The sequence below is a fragment of the Eubalaena glacialis genome, chromosome 10 (assembly GCF_028564815.1).
Source record: "Eubalaena glacialis isolate mEubGla1 chromosome 10, mEubGla1.1.hap2.+ XY, whole genome shotgun sequence".
Classification (NCBI taxonomy): Eukaryota; Metazoa; Chordata; class Mammalia; order Artiodactyla; family Balaenidae; genus Eubalaena; species Eubalaena glacialis.
This window is the reverse complement of record NC_083725.1, coordinates 108,454,267-108,478,839: the sequence shown is the minus strand read 5'-3', so window position 1 is coordinate 108,478,839 and position 24,573 is coordinate 108,454,267. Positions and strand designations below refer to the sequence as shown.

Below are 24,573 nucleotides of genomic sequence, written 5' to 3'. Positions count from 1 at the left end.
GGTGGCGGGGCCTGCGGGCAGCTCTGCGGCGAGGTTTGGGCCTGTGGGCCGGCCGTCGCCCCGCCCCGGCTGCGGATTGGCCCCGGCGCGGCGCGGCGTGGATTCCGGCGACCTCGTGGGGCCCGGGACGCTGACGTCTCGGCGCCAGCTCCGCCCGCCGCCCATTGGTCCAGATCGGGACAAATCACCCCACCCCTCGGCGGGCCGGCCCCCGCTGAGGCCCACCCACTGTGCCGCCTTCGCGGACGCGGATTGGCCCGTGACGGGACCCGTCGATCGCGCTGGTGTCTGGGAAGGAGAGAAAATGGCGGCCGAGCCGAGCAAGACAGAGATCCAGACCCTTTTTAAGAGGCTTCGCGCAATTCCGACCAACAAGGTGCGTGAGAGGGAGGCGCGCGGCGCCCGGCGCCGGCCGAGAGGGACTCTCCCGGCTCCCCTGGTTTCTGAGGGAGGGAGAGGGGCCGGCGCGGGCTGTTTTCCTGGGGTGTCAGCGCCCGGCCTCGACTCGGGGCCCCTGACCATTCGCTCATCTCCTTCTCCACCCAGGCCTGCTTTGACTGTGGTGCCAAGAATCCGAGCTGGGCCAGCATCACGTACGGTGTGTTCTTGTGCATTGACTGTTCCGGGGTGCATCGCTCCCTGGGCGTCCATCTCAGCTTCATCAGGTGGGGTCTCCTCGCGGTCGGCCGGGACTGGGTGCTCAGCAGGGGAGAGTGGCTGCCTGGACTTGGACCGCCCTGAGTTTGGTGTTCGCCAGCTTCTCACGGGAGGCAGCCGCCAGCGTGGGCCCCTTGTTACACAGGCGGTTCGTCTCCGCGTCTGGGTCAAAACTCCGTTATTTGCTGGTGGTCAAACTCGATACCCCAAGCGTTAGTTTCAGGAAAAAGTTATCTGCGTTGTTCTTGTTGCTGATGCACTGGAGCGAGACTGTGGCTGTCCTTAAGGGAAAGGCCGAGTCCAAGCTTCGACCTCCTTTCGCATCTGGAAAATAATTAGTACCTTTTGGATTAGATGAATGAAGAGCAAAGCTTTCCTGGACAGGGTAGAGTGGAGGAAACAGGGAGGTGGCTGATGAATGTTTCCTGGGTGCCTACTGCAGCCCGAGGCCAAATGACAGGTGTGGGTCTGCCAGGGAAGCGTCTCCTGGAACATGCTGGTAGGTGACACACAGCCCTTGCACACAGGTCCACAGAGTTGGATTCCAACTGGAACTGGTTCCAGCTGAGGTGTATGCAGGTCGGCGGGAATGCCAATGCGGTAAAGCTCCTCCTTACTATCCTCCTGCCCCCGTTCTTCTGCCTGGGTACTGACTTTACAGTGACTTCTGGAGGCCCTCTCAGTTTCTCTGTTCAGAGGATTCTCTGGTCTATGGCAACACTGTACACTATTCTCTAAACTTGGAGATTGGTCGTTGTTCTTTTCAAAGGAGCTTTGGATTCAAACTAAACTGGACAGACGTTCTTGGGGGGAGAGGCCAAGGGAGTTGGGGCCTCCACAGTTGTCCGGGTCTCGTGGGCCTGGATGAAGGATGGGCAGAGTGGGTACAGCATGCTGTCCTCAGGCAGAGTTGAGTGAGGTCTGGGCTTCAGTCATTCATCGTAGAGGATGGGAGGCTGTGTTTTTTGTAGGAGTTTCTGAGGAACTTTATGAAAAACTGCTGGTGTCAATAGAGCGTATTGTCCTGTATAAGTAATAACCAGACTGTTATAAGGAGGTGCCTCTTTTGCTCTGGGGAGAATCACCTGTAGCACTTTCTCCTCTCTTCTTTGCTCACCAGACAGCCTTCTTCCGCCAACATGGATGCATAGCCAGTGATGCCAACACCAAATATAATAGCCGAGCTGCCCAGATGTACCGGGAAAAGATCCGGCAGCTGGGGAGTGCGGCCCTGGCTCGGCATGGCACTGATGTAAGTGCCTGTTCTCCCGGGCCGGGGTCGTGGGGTAACGGGGAATATTCAGAGTCCTGTGTTTCAGTTGTGTCTTCTTTCCAGCTTTGGATAGACAATATGAGTAGTGCTCCCAGTCACTCCCCAGAGAAGAAGGACTCTGATTTCTTCTCGGAACACACTCAAGTGAGTGCCCGCAAGGAATGTTTCCCACAGTTGTTCCTGACAGGTGGCTTACTTACTGAGGCCGAGGCGCACAGTCATGGGCATGGATTCCATTCGCCTTGGTGTGATACCTCATACAGGGAATGTTTGGGGCCCACTGCTGGATAGACTCAGGTGTTTCCTCTTCCCATGAGTAGGGGTGCAATGTGGCCCTCCTTAGGAACACACCCCTATAAGCTGGGGTGGTAGGGAGTACGAGAAGCTTCTTAAAGGCTTGAGGTATCAGGAACCCCAGATAACTTTTCCTGGATTCTTCCCCTATGAGAAAGGCACTGTGCTTGGGCACAATGAAGGGATTCCCTCCCAAGCAACCTACCCCTGGGAGGAGGTTTCCCCTCTTCCCACCCCCTGGGTGCTGAAGTCAGACTCTGTTTGAATCCCTGCTCCTCTACTTAGTCTTTCTAGTGTGGTGGCTAAGACACCTAATCTCAGTCTCTAAGATGGAGAACGTATCTACCTCATAGGCTTGTTGTGATAATTAAACATATTTACATGTAAAAACCCTTTAGACTTGTACCTGGCACATGGTGAGTGCCCGATGTAATTATTAAATTAGGGGAATGGGTTTTGGCTCTAAGTAAATAGTGAAGGGGTGGAGGTGGCTGCTAGTTTTGTGCTGCTTTCTTCCATAGTGAATAGCAACTGTAATTTTGATTGTTAACCTCCAGTATTCTTTCCTCATGGGCTTGGAGTAGGGCCTTGTACCCACAAGGTATTTGGCGCTCTTTGCCAGCAGGAATGGTGGCTCATCAAGGCTTCTGTCATCTGGCTTTTCAGCCCCCTGCCTGGAATGCACCAGCCACGGACCCATCAGAGACCCAGCAGCCAACCCCATCTGCAGAGAGCAGTGGCCTGGCACGTGAGTTTAGCCCAGATTCCAACTATGTGCCTTGGTCCTGGCAAAGGACTTGGGGCTAGGAATGGGACACCTGGCCAAGGTAATGGGAGTGAGGGGTCTCCTACTATCTCTGGGTGGGCTTGGATTCACTTAAGTCCCTCGGAGGAGGTGGTGGGCATTCTTTCTCTATTTTGGTGGCCTCAGAAAGCTGAGGAAAGCCGGTGCTCCTACTTTTACCCCATCACTTCCCTTAAGGGGAGGTCATAGGAAGTTTTGAGTCTTCCACCTGATTCCCATCATTGCATCCACAGAGCCGGAGCACGGCCCCAACATGGAGCTGCTTGGCACCTCACCCAAAGCTTCTCTGGGTCAGTATGCCAGCTGGCAGGTGTGGGGTGCCTGGGAGAGGGTGGGCCTCGGGGGTTCTTTTCAGATCTGCTGCTGCCTGATCATGTGGACTGAGGTCCCAGGAGACTGAGCATCTGATCTCTCTGGAGTGGGGCTTGGGATTGAAGTTGTGGCTGCAACATCGACCACAAGGACTTGAGAGCAGGCCCTTGGCGGCTGGTGTCCCAGGCCTGGGGTCTGCCTCTGGGGCTGGGGCTGGGGTTGGCCAGTGTGAGGCCGGACACCTAACCCTGGGGGCTGAGGCAGGATTGGCCTGTCTGGTCCATTTCATGAGAAGGGGGACAACTCTGAGCTGTTAATGGCTGGAGGCAACATTGTCCTTTCTTGGCCAGTCCCTGGCCTTTCAGCTCTTTTCTACTCTTTTCTTGCTGTCCTTCAGACTTAGTTCAGGGTGAACAGTCCCTTTGCTGCCCTGGTTGGTTTTGTCGACCTTTGGGGATTGGGGCAGGAAGCCAGCAGAATGACCGTCAGTCTGACCCCATGGGAAGGCTGGCTTGGCCTGGTCTGGAGTGAGGCTCTGTAGAGGCCTTTGGGCTTGGGAGCTATATGGAGGCTCTGAGGTGGGACCCCCTGTTAGCCACAAGTCTGTTTTTCTCCAGAGTCCAGGTATCTGTCACCTAAAGGGGCTCTTTCTGCCAGAGGTAACCAACAGCTGCTTGGGGAGCCCCTTGCACGCCCGCTCCCTGCTCTAGGAGCCAAGGCTGGTGTTTGGTGCTGCCCCTGCCTGGCAGTCTTCGTGTTGGGTCAGGGACTTTGTCTCTGGTGCTTCAGGTCTAGGTTCTTAGGTCCATCGGCTGGGAAACAGTAACCTCCTCTAACCTCGTCTGTCTTGGCTTGGACGTCCTGACACCATTGGTTGGAGCTGGTGGTGGCAGCTTTGCCTTCCCCTGCCTGAAGCTGTTCTTTGTAGAAGCTCTTGCCAGGAAGCTGCGTGATGTGGATTGAGCTGCTGCCTTTGACCTCCCTTTGTCTCTGCTCACGCCCCACCCTCTTCCTCACACAGAACTGAAAACCTCCCTCATTGGCAAGAAGAAGCCAGCAGCAGCTAAGAAAGGGGTAGGTGGGGATTGGCAGTATGGGAGAGTGGTTAGGAGCTGGAGTCAGGCGCCTGGGTTCCCCCTTTGACCTGACCACTTACTGGCTGTATGACTGGTAAAGGTGCTTAGCTTCTCTGCACCTGATCTGTGAGGGACTGTCAAGATGCTTGTCTCTAAGGGGCTCCTGGGAGGAGTCAGTGAGATTGTGCACATAAGTGCTTGGCACATCCCGGGCCTGGTAGCATTAGCTGTTGTCCTCTGGCCCCCAGGCCTCTGCTGGGGTTGTGTGGGCCACCTTAGGCTCAGCTCCAGCAGAACCACTGTTCTCCCTCTCCACCATGCTGACGGGGCTCCTATTTTTTTTACAGTAAACTTTAAGAAGGAACCCTTTCCTTGTGGGTGTTTCCATGCCAGGGAGGGGATAGAAGGCATTGTGGTTGGCAAAGCTCTCATCACATAATTCTGCCAGCTGGGTGCCAAGAAAGGCCTAGGGGCCCAGAAGGTGAGCAGCCAGAGTTTCAGTGAGATTGAGCGGCAGGCCCAGGTGGCAGAGAAGCTCCGTGAGCAGCAGGCGGCTGATGCCAAGAAGCAGGCCGAGGAGTCCATGTGAGTGTTTGCCACAGGGGCCGCAGCTTGTACGGGGTTGGGTGGGCAGGTAGGACAGGTCAGGATGGTGCCGGCCTCTGACACGTTTGTTCCCTCTAAGGGTTGCCTCCATGCGTCTGGCCTACCAGGAGCTTCAGATTGACCGTAAGAAGGAGGAGAAGAAGCTACAGAATCTGGAAGGGAAGAAGCGAGAGCAGGCAGAGAGGTTGGGCATGGGACTCGTGTCCCGAAGGTGAGGCTCAGCTTTGGGGTGTGGCAGGGAAATGCCATTGTTCCCCTGGGAACCATTGGAGGTTCTTCCTAGCAATTTGGGGTTCTAGGCTTAGTCTTCCTCCAAGGCTGAATAGATGACTTTGCTTATTGTCTTCAAGCCCCTAGTGTAGTGCTTGGCACATAGTAGGTACATGCTCGCTAAGTATTTGTTGAACGAATGAAACACAGGATCAGGTGCTCTTTTGATATGTCCAAGAGACTAGGGTGGTATTTCTTTTTCTTTTGTTTTAAAAAAATATATTTATTTATTTATTTATTTGGCCGCACCGGGTCTTAGTTGCGGCATGCGGGATCTTTAGTTGTGGCATGTGGGCTCTAAGTTGCGGCATGTGGGATCTAGTTTCCTGACCAGGGATTAAACCTGGGCCCCCTGCATTGGGAGCATGGAGTCTTAACCACTGGACCACCAGGGAAGTCCCTAGGGTGGTGTTTCTTAAAAAGGGTGCTAACGGCACTTTGAATGGCAGGACAGTTTTCTCAGGAGCTTCCCAAGAATCGCAGGGCTTTCAGCATTCCTAATACCTGTCCCCTAAATGCCATTAGTGTTACCAGATACCATAACACCCAGAAATACCCCCAGACATTCAAATGCCCTTTGGTTGGGTGGTACCCTTCCTGTTTCAGGACCACTGGGTTTATGTTGCTGTGGTTTTCTTAAAAAAAAAAAAAGAACAAGGGCTGCTAACCAGTTCTCTTATGCATTTTGTTTGCTTTACAATAAGAGTTAGCGTCTAGAGATTTCAATAATACTAGATTTTTTATCTCTTAAAAATTGGAATATCTGGCAGCACCAGGGTGAGCAATCCTGGCTACAGTGAGCTTGTGCTAAGTGGTGTCTGCTCCTTTCCAGGGGGCGTGAGCTTTGCCAATGGCCTTATTTACTTAAACACAGCAGTCCTATACAGGACTGTTTTCCCTTTTTACAAATGAGAAAATTGAGACTCAGAGCAGATAAGCAATTTGCCTAAAGCCCAAAAATCTAGTAATTGATACAACTAGATTTTGAACATAGAACTGTTTGATTTCATATTTAGTATTTGTAGCCATTATGCTCTACTCCTCTGGAAGAAGATACAGCTGGGTATTTCTACTTACTCTTTCAGGACGTGGCCAGTTGGATTTAAGTTATTCCCTTTTAGTCTGTGTGCTACTAGTGTAACCCACAGCTAATCAGGGAAACAAAATTTTATCCCAAAAGGACTTTCCTCTTCCCTGTTTGGTCACAGGAATGACTGGTTAAAGGGTATATTTAAAACTTTTTTTTCTTTTTTGTACTGCAGTAGAATCATTTAAACCCAGCCCACCTTATTTAAAACCCTATTGCAAAATACTCACTCCTTGGAGTTCCACCAACCAAAAGCGGAAGATATTTTTTAATGAATTTATTTAAATGAAATTAATCATTAAAAGCCTCTGTGGAGCTTAACACAGGAGGGGAGAGAGGCATCACGAGTTGGTACTGGCTGCCAGATTCAATGCCTCTTCTCATTGGGAAACCAAATAGCAGATCCAGGTTTTAGTGCGTAAGGCCGGACTCTCTACTTTGAAATGCTTTCTTCTTTAAAAAAAAAAAAAAAAAAAAAAGGATGGGATAATTAAGAACTCATCCTTTGATGCCATTAGACTCATTTCCCTGGTTCTGGGGCATTTTTCATCTTTTTTGTTTTATGTGTCTATCTTGGTGAAGGATGTGGCTTATGGTGCAGCAAGTTGAGGCCAGAAAGCACTATTATTTGGTGCACATTATCGTTAAAATTAAAACAGGCCAAACAGTCATTTGTCAGGGAAACCCTACTTTGAGAAAACAAAGCTGATGTATTGACAGGTGAGGAGGGCTCTCCAGTTTAGCACAGTTGCTGGCACTCCCTGCTGGGTCTTGCCCAGCCCTGGGCACAGTCAGGGGAAGAAGGTTCTGGGTGGTGCTCAGTGAAGGAGAACCCAGGTTTCTGCCAGCAGCTGGGCACCTTCTCTTCTCTTTTTTTTTTTTTTTAAATAAATGTATTTATTTTATTTATTTTTGGCTGCGTTGTGTCTTCGTTGCTGCGCTCGGGCTTTCTGTAGTTGTAGCGAGCAGGGGCTGCTCTTCGTTGTGGTGTGGGCTTCTCGTCGTGGTGGCTTTTCTTGTTGCGGAGCACGGGCTCTAGTCGCACAGGCTTCGGTAGTTGTGGCTCATGAGCTCTAGAGCGCAGGCTCAGTAGTGGTGATGCACGGGCTTAGTCGCTCCACGGCATGTGGGATCTTCCCGGACCAGGGCTTGAACCTGTGTCCCCTGCATTGGCAGGCAGATTCTTAACCACTGCGCCACCAGGGAAGCCCTGGGCATCTTCTCTTGTGCAGTGACACTGATGCTCACTCCTGCTTTTCTCCACAGTTCCGTCTCCCACTCGGTGCTGTCTGAGATGCAGGTGATCGAGCAAGAAACCCCAGTGAGTGCAAAATCCTCCCGCTCACAGCTGGACTTGTTTGACGATGTTGGTACTTTCGCCTCTGGACCCCCAAAGTAAGGCTATTGTTGGGGTGCAGACTTGGCTACCATGTTCCTCATCAAGCTTCTCTGAGCCACTGTACTGTCTCCCCAGGTACAAGGACAACCCCTTTTCCTTGGGGGAGAGTTTTGGTTCCCGCTGGGATACAGATGCTGCCTGGGGTATGGACAGGATGGAGGAGAAGGAGCCAGAAGTGACTGTCTCAAGCATCCGGCCCATTTCAGAAAGGTGGAGTGCTCTAGGGCAGCGCTGTCCAGTAGGATGCTCTGTGATGGTGGCAGTGTTCTGTATCTGCACCGTTTGGTGTGGTAGCCACCAAGTATGTGGCTAGTGAGTCCTTAAAAAGTGTCTAGGGTTAATTGAGGAACTGAGTTTTTAATTTAATTTGAATAAATTTGAATAGCCACATGTGGCTAGTGGCCACCGGATTAGAGAGTGCAGGAATCAGGCTTTGGTTTGAGCTGTGCTCTACCATCGCAGGAAGCCTAGTAGCCTCTTGTGCTTGAGGTCCATTTCTCTGGCAGGAGGAGCCTGATTTTATGCTTCAGTTCTGACTTCCCAAGGATTATGTGTCTCTGGCCTTCATCTAGTAATTTTTTAAAAGCATATTCCATGTTAATCGGCGTAGTCCTTAACTGATAAATTATCTGCAAATAATCCATTTGTAAAATGGGGACATAACTAATGACTTCAGAGCTGCCATAAGGATTAAATGTAATGAAACTTACAAGACACCTAGCTCAGTGTCTGTGTCAGTGCTAGGTGGGAGTGACCGTACACCTTTTCAGCCACACTGGGATGCTTTTGAGAGTACACGGGGGGTAATACTAATAATTACGCCAGGAGAGTAGGTATAAATCCAGGCAGACTGAGACATTTGATCATCCTAGTGGTTTGGGGCAGAAGCGTCGGCCCCTCCAAACCCTATTTCCATGCTACCTAGTGGAGGGAACATAAGCTCTCTGTGCCTTGGCTTCAGTGTGGAGAAGAGAGGGCCCCTGGGTCCCAGAGCCGTAGTCAGATGTGGCCATGGTGAGCATCCCCAGAAGGCCACTGGTACTTTTTTTGGCCTCTGGTAGGAATGGGATAGTAATGCTATAGTGATACTATTGCCTGGTAGCAATGGGAAGAGTCAGAGCTGTTGTCCCACGTCCACCCCTCAGAGTCACAAACCGGAGGGAAGTGGAAAGCCGGAGCTCAGGCCTTGAGTCGAGTGAAGCACGACAGAAATTTGCAGGCGCCAAAGCCATCTCATCTGACATGTTCTTTGGGCGGGAGGTGGATACTGAGGTAAGTAGAGTTGTCCGCTTACCTGAGCCTGGAGGCAGCAGGTAGAAGCAGAGTTTCTTCCCTACTGTTTTGGGCTTTGGCACCAGGGTGGCTGGGCCTGGATGAGTTCTTGGGTCATTGGCCCAGAGGCCCCGAGGCCCTGCCTTTCCTTCACCGCAGCATGAAGCCAGGTCCCGGCTACAGCGGCTCTCAGGCAGCAGTGCCATCAGCTCTTCGGACCTCTTTGGGGACATGGATGGCGCTCACGGAGCAGGTAGGCGCCAAGCGAAGCCTGCGAGCAGAGCTGGAGGGCCCCCTGGACTGGGACGGGCTTCCTGCTGGGCTCTGGGTCACCCTTTCCCTTGCTTTGACAGGTAGTGTGTCTCTGGGGAACGTGCTGCCCACAGCTGACATTGCTCAGTTTAAGCAGGGTGTCAAGTCTGTGGCCGGGAAGATGGCCGTGCTGGCCAATGGTGTGATGAATTCTTTGCAGGTGAGGCTGGGACTGCTTGACCTGGGGTGGGAGGAGACCGAAGGGTGATGGTTGGAAGTTGGCCTTCTCCACCAGATGCAGACGTAGCTGCACGGTAGCCCTCAGCCCGAGAGAGCATTTTCTTTTCCTGAAGGGCAGCTTCCTTCCTTTGAGCTTGGTACCAGGGCTGGGCCTCTCCCTAAGACGATGCCATGTCTGCAGTGATTTTCCCCCACTCTTGTCATCTGTACTGTTTCTCCTCCCTCTCCAGCTTCTGTGAGATCAGGCAGGGCTTCCCTCTTGGGATCTGGCCACAACCCCTTTCCTGGGTCACAGTAAAATAGAAAACAATCTCTGCCAGGGTGAGATTGGTGCCTGATTCCCCCGCCTGCCAGTACCCCAGTCCCGTGGGGTGTGTTGGGGGAGGGTGTGCACGCTGGAAAGCTGATGCAGGTTAGAGACTCTTTGTTTTTTCTTTCCCCATCCCCAGGATCGCTATGGTTCCTACTGATCCAGGCTCCATGGCTCAGACATATGGTGGTGACAGCAGCAAAAACCTCATGATTCCTAGGCCTGGGATGCTTGCCTTGTGGAAGCTGGGGAGGAATTGTTATTTTATACCTGTGGTGTGTGAGTGGGTGGCCTTTGAGGATCTCGGGTGAGGGATGGGCAGTATCAGCCCCAGACCTCTGCCTGGAGATTGAGCCCTGTATTCTCTTCTTCTCACACTCCCACCCCTGTGTGCTAGGTTATTGTTAATCCAGTCCTGCCCCTAAAGCTGCGGCTCATTTGTCCTGCCACACTGGGAGTGAGGGGAGGGAGTTCCCTCAGGATGGCTTATCCTGGGTCCAGGCCTTCCCCGAGTAGGGAAGGTAAAAAGTATAAGGCTTTTTGGCTGGCTCTAGGATCCTTCCAGCTTGTCTGGGGGTTTGGCCCCTGTCCTCTGGAACCAGCAGGGAGGTCTAGAGAGTTCTGCTGTAGATCGGCCCCCAGGGGAGGGAGGCTCTGGACGTGGCTGCTGCTGTTGCTGCTCCAGTGGTCTCTTCCGGGCACCAGGAGAGGGCAGGGGAGGGGAAGGACCTTCGTCTGGGCCTTACTGAGGGCTAGAGACTTTACCTGGTACCGAAAGGTTTCATTTGGGATCAGACTGGAGGCCCGAGTGATCTTCTCCTGTCTCACTGCCCCTTTTTACAGTGATCACTTGGAGGATTACTTCTCCTCCTGGGTGTCTTGGAGTCCTCCCATACCATCCATTGTGGACCACAGGACCCTCTGTCCCCTCCTGAGACTCTGTCCCTTCTTCTCTTGCTTGGTGGCCATGGTGGGTCTCATCTGCCCTGTGCTCTGCTCTGGATGCTGTGAGTGTAAAGCTGGCAAAGAAAGCAGAGGACGTGAGGGACAGAAGGCAGGCTCCTGGGGCTCAGCTTTCTTCCTCCGCATCATCTGGGTCTTGGGGCCTGGACAGCACCCCACCACTGAGAGCTTGAGGCGCCTACAGAGCTGCAGGTCTCACCCCTCTGGGCCACACACTGTCATCCTTGGTGCCGTCGTCCCCTGCCGTGCCGGCAGCCTGGGCCCGCCCCACCCCGTGGTTGAGGGTTGAGGTCCCAAGCAACACAGACCACTGTTCCCACCACCCCCTCACCCAAAGGGATGTGACTTTCTTTCTGGACTGTTTGTATGGAAACTAAGTGGTGTCAAATAAAGCCCCGACGGGGCCCTAGGCCTCTGTTGGTCTGAGTGAAGTAGTGTCCTCTCTGGATCCTGCCTCCCTGCCCAGTGCAAGCCCCTCGCCTCACTCTCTGGGCTCCCACCAACGTGGGTAGGGCGTCGGTGCCAAAGCTGAGGGCACTGTCACTGGGGCCTCCAGCTTGTCCCTTCTCTGAAAGCCAAAGGCCCCCGGCTCCTCGGCCCTGTGCTGCTGTGAGGTCCGGTGCAGCCTCGACCTCACCACCCTGTGGCACGTGGAGGACAGAGCTGGTATTAGTTGGCCCTTTAACTCACCCACTGAGCCATATGGCTGCAGGCAGGCGAGCGACTTCAGCAGCGTACACCTCATCCCAACGGTAGGCTTGGTTGGGGATGTGTGTCTCAGTGGAGTTAAAAAAAAAAAAAACAACACACCTTAATGGAACCCTTTTCAATCTTTTAAATCTAGGAAGAAAGGATGTGTGTGTGTGTGTGTGTGTGTGTGTGTGTGTGTAAACCCCTGGCTTGGCAACCGTATTCCCCTATAGGGGCTCTTGGAACATCTTTGTGTCACCTTAGGGGTCTTCGGGGTACAATTGTAAACCACTGGTCTGGGAGATGGGTGATTTGAAAGGATGGGTGGAGGGAGCCATGGGGGCTCTAAGCCAGTGATTTCCAAAGTGTGGATCTCGGAGCTTTGGAATCATCTGGAGTGTTCATGATGGAGATTTCTGTGCCCCACCCCAAGCTGGAGCTTGGTCATTCGCGTTGTAAGCAAGCTCCCCAGGTGACTGATGCGTGTCAGGATTTTCGAACTGCTCTCAATCAGCTGGAGGCTGGAGATGACTGGTCCTGAGTCCTCACCACATGGCTTGGAACTCCTAGTCCTGGCCCGGTGCTGCAGAGCTTTGGGAGCCAGTCCCTGTAACTATCCAGGGGTGCTGGTCTGCGCAGGGAGGAGCCCAGGAAAATGTGTGTGCTCAGTGGCTTCAGAGGAAGCGGCCCTGTTTGGGTCCCTAGGTGGGTGTTACTGCCCAATTCAAGGACCCCTGCCCAATTCAGGGAAGTTGAAGACCACCTGCCTTACCTTCCAGCCTTGGCTGGAAGCTGGTACTCCTCGGCCTGTCTTGTTCACAGCTGCATCCCCACTGGCCTAACCCCGAGCAGGTACTTAGAAAATGCTTAATGAAACTCTGGTTGAGAGGCTCTGCAACGCTAACCCTTCGTGGCCAGAGTCTAAAGTTACGGGAACCTGGCCTTGAACCGTCTGAGCTTGTTCCCTGAAGGTCCATTCCAGCTGTGAGGCACCTTTCCCATGAAAGGCCGAGGTCATATGCAGGAGGTAAGCCCCTCTTTGCCATTATCTGAGGCAGTTCTCCAGGCTTGAGTGGCCCTCTGGCCCCCACTTCCCAGTCCTGCCAGAAAAAAGCTGGAACTTGGCACCAAAAAAACTTGCCCCTTCCCTTCACCCCCTCAGTCTAGCGGCTTTAGACTCACCACTTACCAGACACAAGGGACTTTATTCATTTCACATATTTAACTATTAGACACAGAGGAGACGAAGCAGTGTTTGAAAGTGAAATTTGTCTTTTCACCCACCCTTCTGCATCATCTTACGGCTAGTGGCTACTCCTCCAGCAGAAGGCCACCATGGCTATATCCTCCTAATACTTGCATCACTGGGTGTCACCCTTTACCATGCAAGGTCCTGCATGGTTATGCACGGTCTCCCCCGTTCCTGGAGTTGCTGTGAGGAGATGGGGACCGTCAGCAAAAGGCTAAAGCCAAGTCACCTTTCTGGTGGCCTCAGCTCAATCTGCTGTCAGCTTGGGGGCCTGATGAAAGGCTGACAGGCAGGAGAGTAGGCTGTTAACTTGCTAGGTTCACTGCTTAGCTTGGCTGATCATTAGAAGCCCTCTGGCGGGTCTCTGGGCTGGGGCCGTTATTTGGCCTTTTCACCAGCAGAGGGCAGCATGGCACGGGGGTGGGAGAGGAGGTGGCCTGGAGTCCCAAGGGCTGGAGGAGTGGGGGGGAAGGGGGGGGCGGGGGAGCTGGGTACTGGGCGTGGTAGACAGGACCCTTCAGACTCCTCAAGTCTCAGACTCATCTGTTTCTTCAGTGGAGCCATCGCTCTCTGCATCCACTTTGCGGGCGTGATGCAGGGGTCTCCAGGGGGAGCCAACCCGGGGAGGGGTCCGGGCAGGCAGGCAGCTGGCCTCTGGACCGGCAGTGACCGAGTTGACCAGGCCTGGGATCTGCGCCAGCCTGAAGAAGGGAAGAAGCCCAGAGGGCAGCGAGGTGCCTCCTGTCCAGGGACCAGGACATTCACACTCACTCTTGCATGTGGATGAACCCATGGGCTGTATTCCCAAAGGACTCAGAGAGGATCCCTCAGGCATCTGCTGGCCCCCAAACCCCTCCCCGACCAATGGACAAGTGCTGTGTGTGTGACCCATGATGGGGCATTACCGTGTCTGACTGAGGTTTTGTCCCCACAAGGGGGCAGCATCTTCCCACCCGACACTTACAGCCGTTCTAGTTCCTCATCCAGAGCTGGGTCGTGCATCAGGTCCCCTTTGTCGGGCAAAGCTCCTAGGAAATAATTGGGGGCACAAAACTTAATCTGAGGATCCTTCACCCGGGCTGCAGTCACACAGCCCCATGCCCAGCAGATGCCTCTGTGCCCCTCACCTTCATGTCTGCCTATTCTGCCAACCCTGGGAGAGCTGCTCTAAAAGCTTTGGGGAACAGAAGTTTAAGAGGTCTGCTAGGGGGGCAGTAAGTCCTAGGTACTGCTGGAAAAATTTAGTGAAGCCCACTGCCTACCCTCCCCAGTCACAGCTACGAGACATCCCCAAACCTCAAGGTCATTGCACAAACAGGACGATCTCCTTCCAAGACTAGATGGTGGGTTGTGAGCTGGTACTGAGGGTTTGGTCCTTTCTTGAGGCCCCAGTTACTGAACTGAAAAGGAGCCAGAGACACAGGATATAGCCCAGGCCCCAAAGACCATAAGTTATCTAGTTTTGTGCCTCTAAATCAGGGTGACCCCACTTTGGAGACAGAATGGTCAAAAACGCTGCCTCAGTCTCTCCAGGGAGGGTCCCAGGGTGAGAAGAGAAGGCTGGGTCAGGATCAGACCAAACTCTCCTCTGCGTGGCCAGAAGCCGCCGGGAGGGGAGCCGTCCCTTCTCTGCCACAAATCTCTTTGAGCTGGTTTCCTCAGCTATAAATCAAGGGAAGTAATTTTTGGATACTGGGGAAAGGTGAGAGGAGAGGGTCTAGGATGCTCTTTGGAGCAGTTAACAGTGGGAGGGAAGGTAAAGCTGAAGTTTGCAGATGGAAAGATTTTCTTAACAGCAAATGGTTAGAGAAGAGAGCTTTACTGGTGGTCAGAAGCAAGATGCGGCTGCTGACCGCGCTAGTCTCTAGAAAGCCTCAATCTTACAATTATCCATCTGGCTCTAGTTCAATTCCTGACGTTTTCAGATGATGCCTCCTGGCCCCTTTTGTTCTAAGTGGTGTTTAAACTATGGTCCGATGGAACCCTCTTCTTGTTTTGTGTCTGTGAGTGGGTGGGGTGCCTTGAGGGGGACGAAGGCAACAGGACAACCCCTCCACAACTGGCTGCACCTGGGGTACCTCAGGTCTCTATTTCATACACTGGAGATGCAGGTGAGGGTAGAGACCATATGCTTCTTTCCATCTCCCACTTGCCCAACATTAGTGCTCTGTGAAAGAACTTAAATGAATGACTGTCCTTCGTAAAGGCCCCAGAAAACGTGCAGGCATGACGTTAGTCTACGCTGTGACCCAGATGCTACTTAGCTTTTCCTTTTTCTTCCTAGTGGCTGACTTGTGGACAGGAAGGGAGGGTCAGTTACGTAGGAGTGTAAAAGAAAACCTAAGCCAATTCCCCACTCCCTGCCCCCTTACCCTTGACTCCTATTTGCCACATTTGTATTCCACCAAAGTTGGTGACCTTGGCTACCAACCTCATTCAGCTGAGGGGTCCCCAGACCCGTGCACTGTGCCTGAGTGGACCCTCAGTCAGTCCTGTTGAGGTTTGTGCTCCTGTGCACCCAGGCCACCCCTAGCAGGCTCTCTGTCCTGTAAGACCTAAAGCATCTAGCCCAGCACTTGGGCTGCTGTGGCTGGCATTTAACGAATGTTCAGTTTCCTTCTCTCGACCCCATTCCCTCAACTGGCAAAAGTCTTCTTTTGAGACCCAGGAACCTGAGATCTCAAGCACACCTGGATATCTCTTGAGGAGAGAGACTAATAATAAGAACCCCTCTCAAGCTCTGTGGCGATGACAGCCTGGTGGCCCCTCCCCTGGGAGGGCAGCAGGTGTGGGAGGGGGAAGAGGAGGGTGGGTGGGAAGGCCAACCAGTGAGAGTAAAACGATGGACAGGAAAAACTGGGCCAGTGCGGGCCTCTCTCCGCCCCCCGCCCCCCTTTTTTTCCACTCCCTTTCAGACTAATAAGATTTTTTTTCCAGATGGGAAAAAGGTCTCCCCAGACACACCTTTGCCCTGTTTACAAATGGGATTCAGGTGTCTCTGATACATAAGCTCCAGAGCCACTGATTAAATAGCCCTGTGTCTGCCCAACCTGCAGGCCACTCCCCAAAGCAGAAATGATGATTCCATGGGAGGGGCTGGGCACGCCTCTGCCATGGAGAGGCTGCTTCATGTTGGGGCAGGACCTCGGGCGGGGAAGGCTATGCCTTGCCACGGGAGGGTGGGAGGCCTCAGAGGGCACATCTTGTGTTATGCACGTTCTGCCTCCCTAGGCCTCAGAGTCCGGCCCTGAGAAGTCAAGGCAGACATGGTGAAGCTGCCTCCCCCTTGGGAGGGAGGCAACACGGGCCACCAACACGGGCCAGCTCCTATGTGGCTTTACACTGTAGGGGCAGGAGAGGCTGGCCACAGCTAGCTCTGGCTTACCTAGGGCTTGGTTGATCCCATGATGCTTTGAGAGGGCCACGAGGAATCCATAGAAGGTCAGTCTCTGAACGTTGCTTAGGACCTCTTTGACGAGTGCTGGGGGTGGGCAGCTAGAAGGGAGAATACAGATGCCAAATTCAAAGACTAGTGAGTCTGAGTGCCATCTTTTCATCCAAACCTTCAGGCTTAGGGGGATGCCCAAAGCCAAGACCGAGGGATCTGCCTACCCTGGGAGCCCTAAGACCCTGGGGAGCATGGCAGATCTCCAGGAGCAAGGCCTTGACTGTGAACAGAAAGGCTGGCATGTTCACTAACTGGTGCTTCACTGGCAGGGGTGGGAGTGGGGGAATGGGGAAATGGCGCTGGGCAAGGCCTCCTCTTGGAGGAGACCAAAACTGGCTGCTCTGTCCCCAAGGGGACTTTGTGCTACACAGGACAGCTTAACCCTCCCTTTCTGTAGGGTGAATTCCTCACACAGTGAATATTTTTTTCCTTCTCTCTAAAAAGTCAAGACCAATCAATCTCTTGGCAAGGAGAAGGGGCCCAAGTTGGTCATCTACAGCTGCTCTTGCCCAAGTGAAAGCAATCCTTCCTGTGAGCCACCTGGGAAGACTTTCAGTCAACATCCTGGACTGGGGGCAAATGGCACTGTTCTAATTTACACATACTGTGACCATCAAGGGCCTAAAAGCCCTGGGCCAGTCAGAACAGCCTGCTGGAGATCTGTTCTGGGCCAGGAGCCTGCAATCCTGGGGCTGAGGTGGGGTCTGCGTGCCCATTTCTCACCTGTACTTGTGCCGGTCACACAAGTTCTCCAGGCACTGGCAGAACAGTGGCGCCTCCACGCCCTCCAGCATGCTGGCCTCGCCCAAGGTAGGCCGCGGGCGGTGCTGCCCACTGGACGACGTCGGCACAATCACCGTATTGGGGTTCTTGCCTGACAGCAGGTCCTGATAGATGGCAGCCACGCTCTCCAGGAATTCTGGGCACAGGGGTAGAGGGGCATAGGTCAGGCGGGGACGACACACTTGGTCCCCTCACAGTGCCCTCCCTTCTCTGTGTGTTAGCTCAGCTCCACACCAGCCTCAGTCCTCAGCGCACAGTGTCCTGGGAGCAGAGGCCCTCGGCCTCATGTGACCACTACACTCATGAGAGATGACACTAATATGTCATCTAGTTGTTCCTAGACCAGGTGAGACCCCCTGTTACATAGTTTCATGCACCCTGTACTCCTCTGTAGTGCTTATCCAGTGAGGGGTTTTCTGTGTAACTACTTGTTCACTCTGTCTCCTTGCTGGAATGGAAGATCTTGCATAAAGGCCTGGATCATGCCTTGTCAGCCTTCCTGTCCCAGCACCTAGCACCTAGCACTGTGCCCAGCACATAGAAAATGCTATAAATATTTTTTAAAAATTTTAAAGGGTGAACGTGTGCACACTCCTGCTGGTAAGCCCCATCTTGTGAGCCACCTGCCTCTCGGACTCAAGAAAGCAGGTTGGGGCTTCCCTGGTGGCGCAGTGGTTGAGAATCTGCCTGCCAATGCAGGGGACGCGGGTTCGAGCCCTGGTCTGGGAAGATCCCACATGCCGCGGAGCAACTGGGCCCGTGAGCCACAATTACCGAGCCTGCGCGCCTGGAGCCTGTTCTCCGCAACAAGAGAGGCCGCGATAGTGAGAGGCCCGCGCATCGTGATGAAGAGTGGCCCCTGCTTGCCACAACTAGAGAAAGCCCTTGCACAGAAACGAAGACCCAACACAGCCAAAAATAAATAAATAAATAAATAAAAGTTAGCTTAAATTTATTAAAAAAAAAAAAAAAAGAAAGCAGGTTGGAATACCAGTGTGGGAGAGAAAGCTTGCAAGCTGCTAATTTATTACACATTTGAATTCGTTTTCAAATGTTAGTAGCTGAGCCCTCGTAGATAAGCAGAGACTTATGGCCCATCTCCCAGCTGCTGCCCCATCCTGGGAGCGCTGTGAGGAGAGAGCCCCGACAGACAGCGAGGGGAAGCGGGTCTCCACACGTGGCTGCTCCTTCTCTAGGGCCCAAGAAACTTCAGAGAAATGGGAAATAGACGCCTGGAGCTGCTGGGGCCACCCGTTGGCAGGAAGGCCATGTCCAGGCTCCAAGGACAGCCTTCTGTGTACTGGAATGGCCTGTTTTAAACAAGTTTGTTTATGGACATAGCCAGCAATTTCTAAATCCAACATTCCATTTGATGCTGCTGTGTGTGAGCTGGTGTGCAGTGGCATTCATTCATCTATTTTTATTCCACCTGAGCCCAGAAGGTATTTCAGGGCACAGCTGGTGAGCACTGGGGAGCAGGGTGGGAGTGTGAGAGAGGACTGGCGTGCGCTTATTAAAAGCTGTGTGGGTGGAAAATGTGTGCTCACACATCTGAGTCAGGGCCCAGGGAGAGACCCCCGACCGCAGTGACACAGCAGAGTGGCTGAGCACACTGGCTGTGGCGTGGGCCCTCTGCAGGTCTGGGCTCCACCCCCATAAGCGCTGTGTCTTTGGCAGCTTTGCCTCTGTCAGCTTCTCTCTTAAAGGACCCACCTCTCAGGGCTGTTGTAAGGATTAAGGTGCTTAGCGCTATGCCTGGCACACAGTGAGTTTTCGATAGTGAATTTATCGGGTGTTGATCCAGTAGTGTGTATTGTTGTTACTGTCATTATCACTTAAACTGATTCGTCGCGCTGCTGGCTGGGGAGGCTGAGGGAGTCGTCTCTGCAGACTGAATCTTGTGACCGCCAGTGAGAACTAGACATCCTGCTGGTGGGTGACCGGCTGTGAAGCACACGACGGAGGGAGGAGGGGAGAAATGCATGCGCTAGGCACACAGATGGAAAGGGCAACAGGGTAAGAGAGAGCACGTGGTCCTGCAGGGGTCCTGGGAGACTCTCACCTGAGTAGTAAAACTGGATCTGGAAGGCAAAAAGGAAATCTGAAAAAGACATCAAGCAGTCCATGGCGTCGTCCATGAGCACAATCCTGAGGGGGAAAGAGAGAGAAAATATGAGAGAGGGCGTGTAAGTGTGTGTTTGGGGGAGCATTCGAGTGAGCCGCTCCTGGGGATCCAGTCTCCTTTGGGACAGCAAGACACTGGGGAGGGGGCTCCCCAACAAGCTCCTCCCGGTCACGTCACTTCTCCATCGTTTGGACTCTGTCACCAAACTGAACTGAAGCGGGAGGCAGGCACCCACTTCAGTGTCTGTGGCACCAGCTAGAGGATGGGACATGGGTGGGGTGCTGACAAGGAGAGGGTGCAGCTGCAACGCAGCCAAGACCCTTTTTCATACCCTGAAGCAGTAAACACTTTCATCCTGCAGTGAGGACCATTTAGTTCAGAATAAATACAGCTGATCAGAAAAGGCAAAAAGAAAGCCAAGAGGTTTAAAGGGGTCTTGGCAAGTGGCACTGAGATTTAATAAGCTACCAAGGGCCTTCAGAATGGCTACGGGCACCTCCTCCGTGCTGGGACACAGCTGGCACAAAGAGCAGAGGGTACCGCTTGGGGTCTGCCCTTGAGAGGGTCCAAGAACACACCCCATCCCGCAACGCCGCGGTGGCCGGTGCTCCTCCACGCACGCTGTCCGCTCTCACAAGCTGACCGCCTCCTGGTGTCTGCTCTCTCTAACCCCTCCGCCTGCGCACCCACCTCGCAGTAAGGAAACCATGTGACCACTAAAGGGTTCAGACCAAGGCCACGTTCGTACTCTGCTCAGGGCCTCACTGGAGAGGACAGGAAGAGAAGGAAGTTAGCACTCGCTGGACTCCATCCATGTGCCAGGCAGGGTGCCAAACTCATCTACTGATGGGAAGCTGGGCCCCCCATCTGTTTCTTTTCTTTGTTGTTGTTTTTTTTTGGCTGTGCTGCGTGGCATGTGGGATCTTAGTTCCCCGACCAGGGATCGAACCTGCACCCTCAGCAGTGGAAGCACAGGGTCCTAACCACTGGACCACCAGGGAAGTAACCGCCCCCCCACCTCCCCATCTGTTTTAGACTGGGCCCTATCTTTCCTTTAAAAAAAAAAACCTTTTATTTTGCTCTCTCATGCATTTTTCTAATTCTCTCTCCACCTCCCTGGGTCAGAGAGTCCCCAGACTGGCCACTGGATCAGCTCCAGAGAGAGCAGGCATTGCTCACCTCTGGGGAAGGGGCTTTAGAGAGAATATAATGTGAGCGGTGCCCCTGGAATTGTGCCAGGCAGCTGCCCTGGTTTCAGGTCTCCCCAAAGAGAGAAATGGTTCCTACCTCTAGTCTTCAGTTGTAATAATGGTAACGATAGAAACAGGCAATATTAACTAAGTACTTACTTCATGGCAGGCACTGTATAAGGTATTTAACTTATATTAATTAAAATTTATCCCACAACAATCCTATGAGGTAGGTCTTGTTGATTATTCCCATTTTACAGGTGAAGAGATTAAGTCTCAGAGCAGTCAGCTTGCTGAGGTCGCACAGCTGGTGAATTTGCTCTACACGTCATGTACTTACTTTCTACTAGGTCTCACTGCCTCTTTTAAAATAAAGATACAGAATATGAACACTTGCATTTTACTTCTCAGTTTATTAGCTGCCTAACTTATCTTTTTTCTTCTCACCTATATCTTAGGGCCTTAACTGTTTCTCATGTATCTCTTGGGGAAGAAAAAAGCTGCCTCAACTACCAGAATTCAACATTAAAATTCCAGCTGGAAAAAAATTCAAGGCCAGAGAGTGGGAGGAAGCAATGCTGCCAACGGCCACAGGAGGGCGTCCTGGTCTCTCCGGCAGAGGCTCCTGGGCCCAAGCGTTGAGCCGTTGGCCAAGTAGTTACCCCGTTTCTCATAACCTCAGGCAGGCAAAAGGGAAGAGAGAGGGAACAAAGCCCAGATTCTGATATCTGGATGGAGAGAGAGAGGCGAGAGAGGTAGAGAGAGGGCAGGTAGTAGGGACTGGGTGACAGAGACACCCAAACTACAGAGGAAGAGTGAGCTCTCCTAGAGCCCCAGGGAGGAGGAGCCAACAGCACCTCCAAGTCGTGCCTTCCCAGGCTCACAGGGAAGGAAAAGGCCCCAGAGGAGAGAAGGCAGTGACCTCTCCTTCCTGCCCCACTCCCAGGACAGCTAAGAACCTGAATGGCCTGAAGTTAATTGCTAGGGAAGAGTGCTGGGCTGAGAACACCCCAAGCAGGAAACCACGAAGGGGAACCAAAGCCTTTGAAGATGTTACTTGGCTCCTCTTGGTTTATCATCAACCTGGGACCTGGTGCTCCTGTTTATAGCAGTTACCGCCATTTACTATTTCTCTCTTTACCTATTTATTCATTCATTTCATACAGATGGTCCCCGACTTACGATGGTTCAACTTAGGTTTTTTGACTTTACAATGGTGTGAAAGCAAGACAAATTTGGTAGAAACCATGTTTTGAAATTTGAATCTTGATCTTTCCCTGGCCTAGCGATGCGCAGCACATGCTCCCTCGTGATGCTGGGCAGTGGCAGCTCCCGGTCAGCTACACGGTCACCAGGGTGGACGCAGACAGCCATTCTGTACCAGACTACCATTCTGTTTCTCACTTTCAGTACAGTGTTCAATCAATTACATAAGAGATTCAACACTTTATTATAAAATAGGCTTTGTATTAGATGATTTTGTTCAACTGTAGGCTGATGTAAGTGTTCTGAGCACATTTCAGGTAGGCTGGGCTAAGCTATGATCTTTGGTAGGTTAGGCGTAAAAACGCATTTTTGACTTTTGATATTTTCAACTTACAACAGGTTTATCAGGACGTAACCCCACTGAAAGTCGAGGAAGATCTGTATTGCAATATAATTCAAATACCATAAAATTCACCCTTTAAAAGTGTGCAGTGTGGGACTTCCCTGGTGGCGCAGTGGTTAAGAATCTGCCTGCCAATGCAGGGGACACGGGTTCGAGCCCTGGTCCGGAAGGATCCCACATGCCGCGGAGCAACTAAGCCCGTGCGCCACAACTACTGAGCCCACGTGCCACAACTACTGAAGCCCACGCGCCTAGAGACTGTGCTCCGCAACAAGAGAAGCCACCGCAATGAGAAGGCCGCGCACTGCAACGAGGAGTAGCCCCCACTCGCCGCAACTAGAGAAAGCCCGCGCGCAGCAACGAAGACCCAACGCAGCCAAAAATAAATAACTAAGTGAATAAAAATTAAAAAAAAAAGTGTACAGTGTTTTTTAGTATATTCACAAACTTGCACAATCATCACCACTGTTTAATTCCAGAAGTTGTAATTCTTGCTGATCATCATGCTCCTGAGACAGGCCCTGCCACGCCAGGGCTTCCAGCCAATTGCCATAAGCATCTTCCTCTCCCAGCCGCAGCCAGGACTGTCAGCTGCAAGCAGGGCCCGCCCTTCCAGCCCAAGACCCGGCTGCAGCTTTCTGTCGGCAGCCATTCTTGACTATGAACGTTAGCTCCCTCTTTTGAGAGGGTGGCAGCCTCCGTGGGAGCAGGGCGACCCTGCGCGTGCTCTGGTTTTGGCCCCTGCTCCTCGGTGGGCTGAGACTCAGATTGGTCAGGAGGGACCAGCAGGCTAGTTGGGGGAGGGAGATGGGCAGCAGGGGCTTTCTTTCTGAGGGACAGGTGGCTGGATCCCAGCAGCACCTGTGCCTAGGACTGAGGGGTTTTCTTGATTGCAAGCAGTGAGACTGGCTGCCAGAGAAGCCAATTGGATCTCAGTTGTCATTAACAGCAACACTCCTCTGTTCAGCCAGAAACCTGGAGTCCTCCTGGCATCCTGGACACTCCCTCCCTTGCCTGCCCCACATCAGTCAATCACCAAGTCCTATCAATCCTCTTCTGGACATTTCTCTTGAATCTGTCTGCTTCTTTCCACTTCCACAGCCCCCATCCAATGCCCACCTCCACCTCTTCTTCCTGGACAACGGAACAACCTCCTACCCAGTTTTCTGCAACACTCTTGCCTCCTTCTAATTGAGTATCCATACTGTGGTCAGAAGGATCTTCAAAATGCGAATTTGACCATTTTACAACTCTGTTTGAAACCCTTCATGGGCTTCCCATTGCCCTTAGAGCAAAGTCTCCCATCCTTATCCTGGCTTATGAGCCTGCATGACCTGCCCTCTGCCTCCGCTCACCTTTCTATACTCATTGGAGGCCCCAGGCAGGGTCCCTCATGATGTTCCAGCCACACAGATCCTTCAGTTCTTCCTTCCTCCTGCCCTCCATGCCCTTCTCCTCACCGACCTGATTGATGTCTCCTCACTCTTCGGGGTACAGCCACAGAGCACCACTTTGGGAAGGCGAGGGCAGGCCTCCCTGCTCTGGCTTCCACAGTTCTCTGTGACCCCCTCACACTGTTCGTGTCTGTCTTCGCCCCAGGACTATAAGATCCACCAAGTTACACCTCTGTCTCTCTGTTTGCTGCCTGACTCAAGCGCCAGCGTGGTGCAGGGCACACAGTAGGCACTCGGTAAACATTTGTTGAATGAAGGAAAGCATGAACAAATGACTAAGAGAGGCTGCAGTACCCTTTTCTTTTCCCCTGGCAAGGTGACATCTGGATACTACATTCAGCTCTGGACAGTCCATTTAAGGGGAATAAACTAGGGTCACAGAATAGGGAGGTCAGAGTGGTGGAGTCTGCAAACCAGGATATCAGACAAATGACTGCCTTTAGATCCTTTAGCCTGGAAGAGAAGATGAAGGAGGAAGTGAGGCCGAGGCCCGACTCTTGAAGGGCTGCCTCTGAGGGAGATGTCACAGGGATCTAGAGTTTGGCTCTAGAAGACTTGAAGATGCCCATCTCTGGGATTATGGCTGCTTTGTGAGGGAGTGAGCTGCTTGTTGCTGGAGATATTCAAGCAGAATACTTCCCAAAAGTATGAAAGAGCTCCTTCTAGTCCTGAGAGAGTGTCATCCCAAGTGTGGACAGAACTAACAGCTTCTCCTGTTAATGAGGGTTCTGCTGGGGGGAAAGTTTGCTGTTCAGAGGACCGTCGCTGCAGAAAAGTCTGAAAGACTTACAAAAAGGTGCTTTTAGAAACATCATATGCTGCATTGTCCATCTCCAGACTAATGCTCTGACCCATAAAAGTTCTGGGCATCTGGCATTGGAGTCTTGCCAGAACTGTGGGAAAAGGCAGGCAGGAGGCTACAGGTCTGTCTTTGCCTTTGGTGGCAGGGACAACCCCAGGCTGTAGGCCCTACAACCCACCGACAGCTGCTTCACCCTGAACTCAAACTTGTCACCAGCCCCCAGAGGGCTCAAGAGGAGTTTCTTGAAGACAGGTCATCCACGTGTGCTGTTTTCCAGTTGATGGCAGTTGGCTCAAAACCCCTTCCTGCCAGAGGCCTCCTGCTAGCGTGCCAGCTGCGTCTGACACCTGGAGGAGACAGGCCGCCCCTGCTTTGAAGTGGAGCCAGCAGGAAGCTGCTGCCAACGA

The 24,573-nt window shown here is 52.7% G+C and overlaps 2 protein-coding genes across 5 annotated transcripts in view; one reads left to right on the top strand and one right to left on the bottom strand.

Moving 5' to 3' along the window:
• The first annotated feature begins 269 nt into the window (after positions 1-269).
• Positions 270-11,247, top strand: ARFGAP2 (ADP ribosylation factor GTPase activating protein 2). Of its 3 annotated transcripts, none has more exons than XM_061201700.1 (16): positions 270-376; positions 547-665; positions 1,185-1,257; positions 1,778-1,909; positions 1,994-2,074; positions 2,891-2,972; positions 3,263-3,319; positions 4,363-4,415; positions 4,866-5,002; positions 5,103-5,234; positions 7,647-7,775; positions 7,855-7,989; positions 8,925-9,051; positions 9,211-9,304; positions 9,409-9,523; positions 9,993-11,247. In XM_061201700.1, exons 1-15 carry the CDS (start codon positions 305-307, stop codon positions 9,507-9,509), a joined length of 1,524 nt encoding a protein of 507 aa, XP_061057683.1. In that variant the 5' UTR covers positions 270-304; the 3' UTR covers positions 9,510-9,523; positions 9,993-11,247. The 3 variants fall into 3 exon arrangements, with proteins under 3 accessions (XP_061057683.1, XP_061057682.1, XP_061057684.1); XM_061201699.1 differs by having other exon boundaries at positions 9,405-9,523; XM_061201701.1 differs by lacking the exons at positions 270-376; positions 547-665 and having other exon boundaries at positions 1,205-1,257; positions 1,782-1,909; positions 9,405-9,523.
• A 1,453-nt stretch (positions 11,248-12,700) lies between these two features.
• CSTPP1 (centriolar satellite-associated tubulin polyglutamylase complex regulator 1) overlaps positions 12,701-24,573 on the bottom strand; it is a 190,863-nt gene continuing 178,990 nt past the window's right edge. Inside the window, exons 5-9 of one of the 2 annotated variants that reach the window (XM_061201702.1) lie at positions 19,049-19,134; positions 16,927-17,122; positions 16,141-16,250; positions 13,720-13,783; positions 12,701-13,456 (exon numbers count right to left, since the gene is read on the bottom strand). In XM_061201702.1, coding sequence (XP_061057685.1) covers positions 13,282-13,456; positions 13,720-13,783; positions 16,141-16,250; positions 16,927-17,122; positions 19,049-19,134 — 631 coding nt within the window. In that variant the 3' untranslated portion in view covers positions 12,701-13,281. The remainder of the gene's footprint in view (positions 13,457-13,719; positions 13,784-16,140; positions 16,251-16,926; positions 17,123-19,048; positions 19,135-24,573) is intronic. The other variant, XM_061201703.1, reaches the window with a different exon arrangement.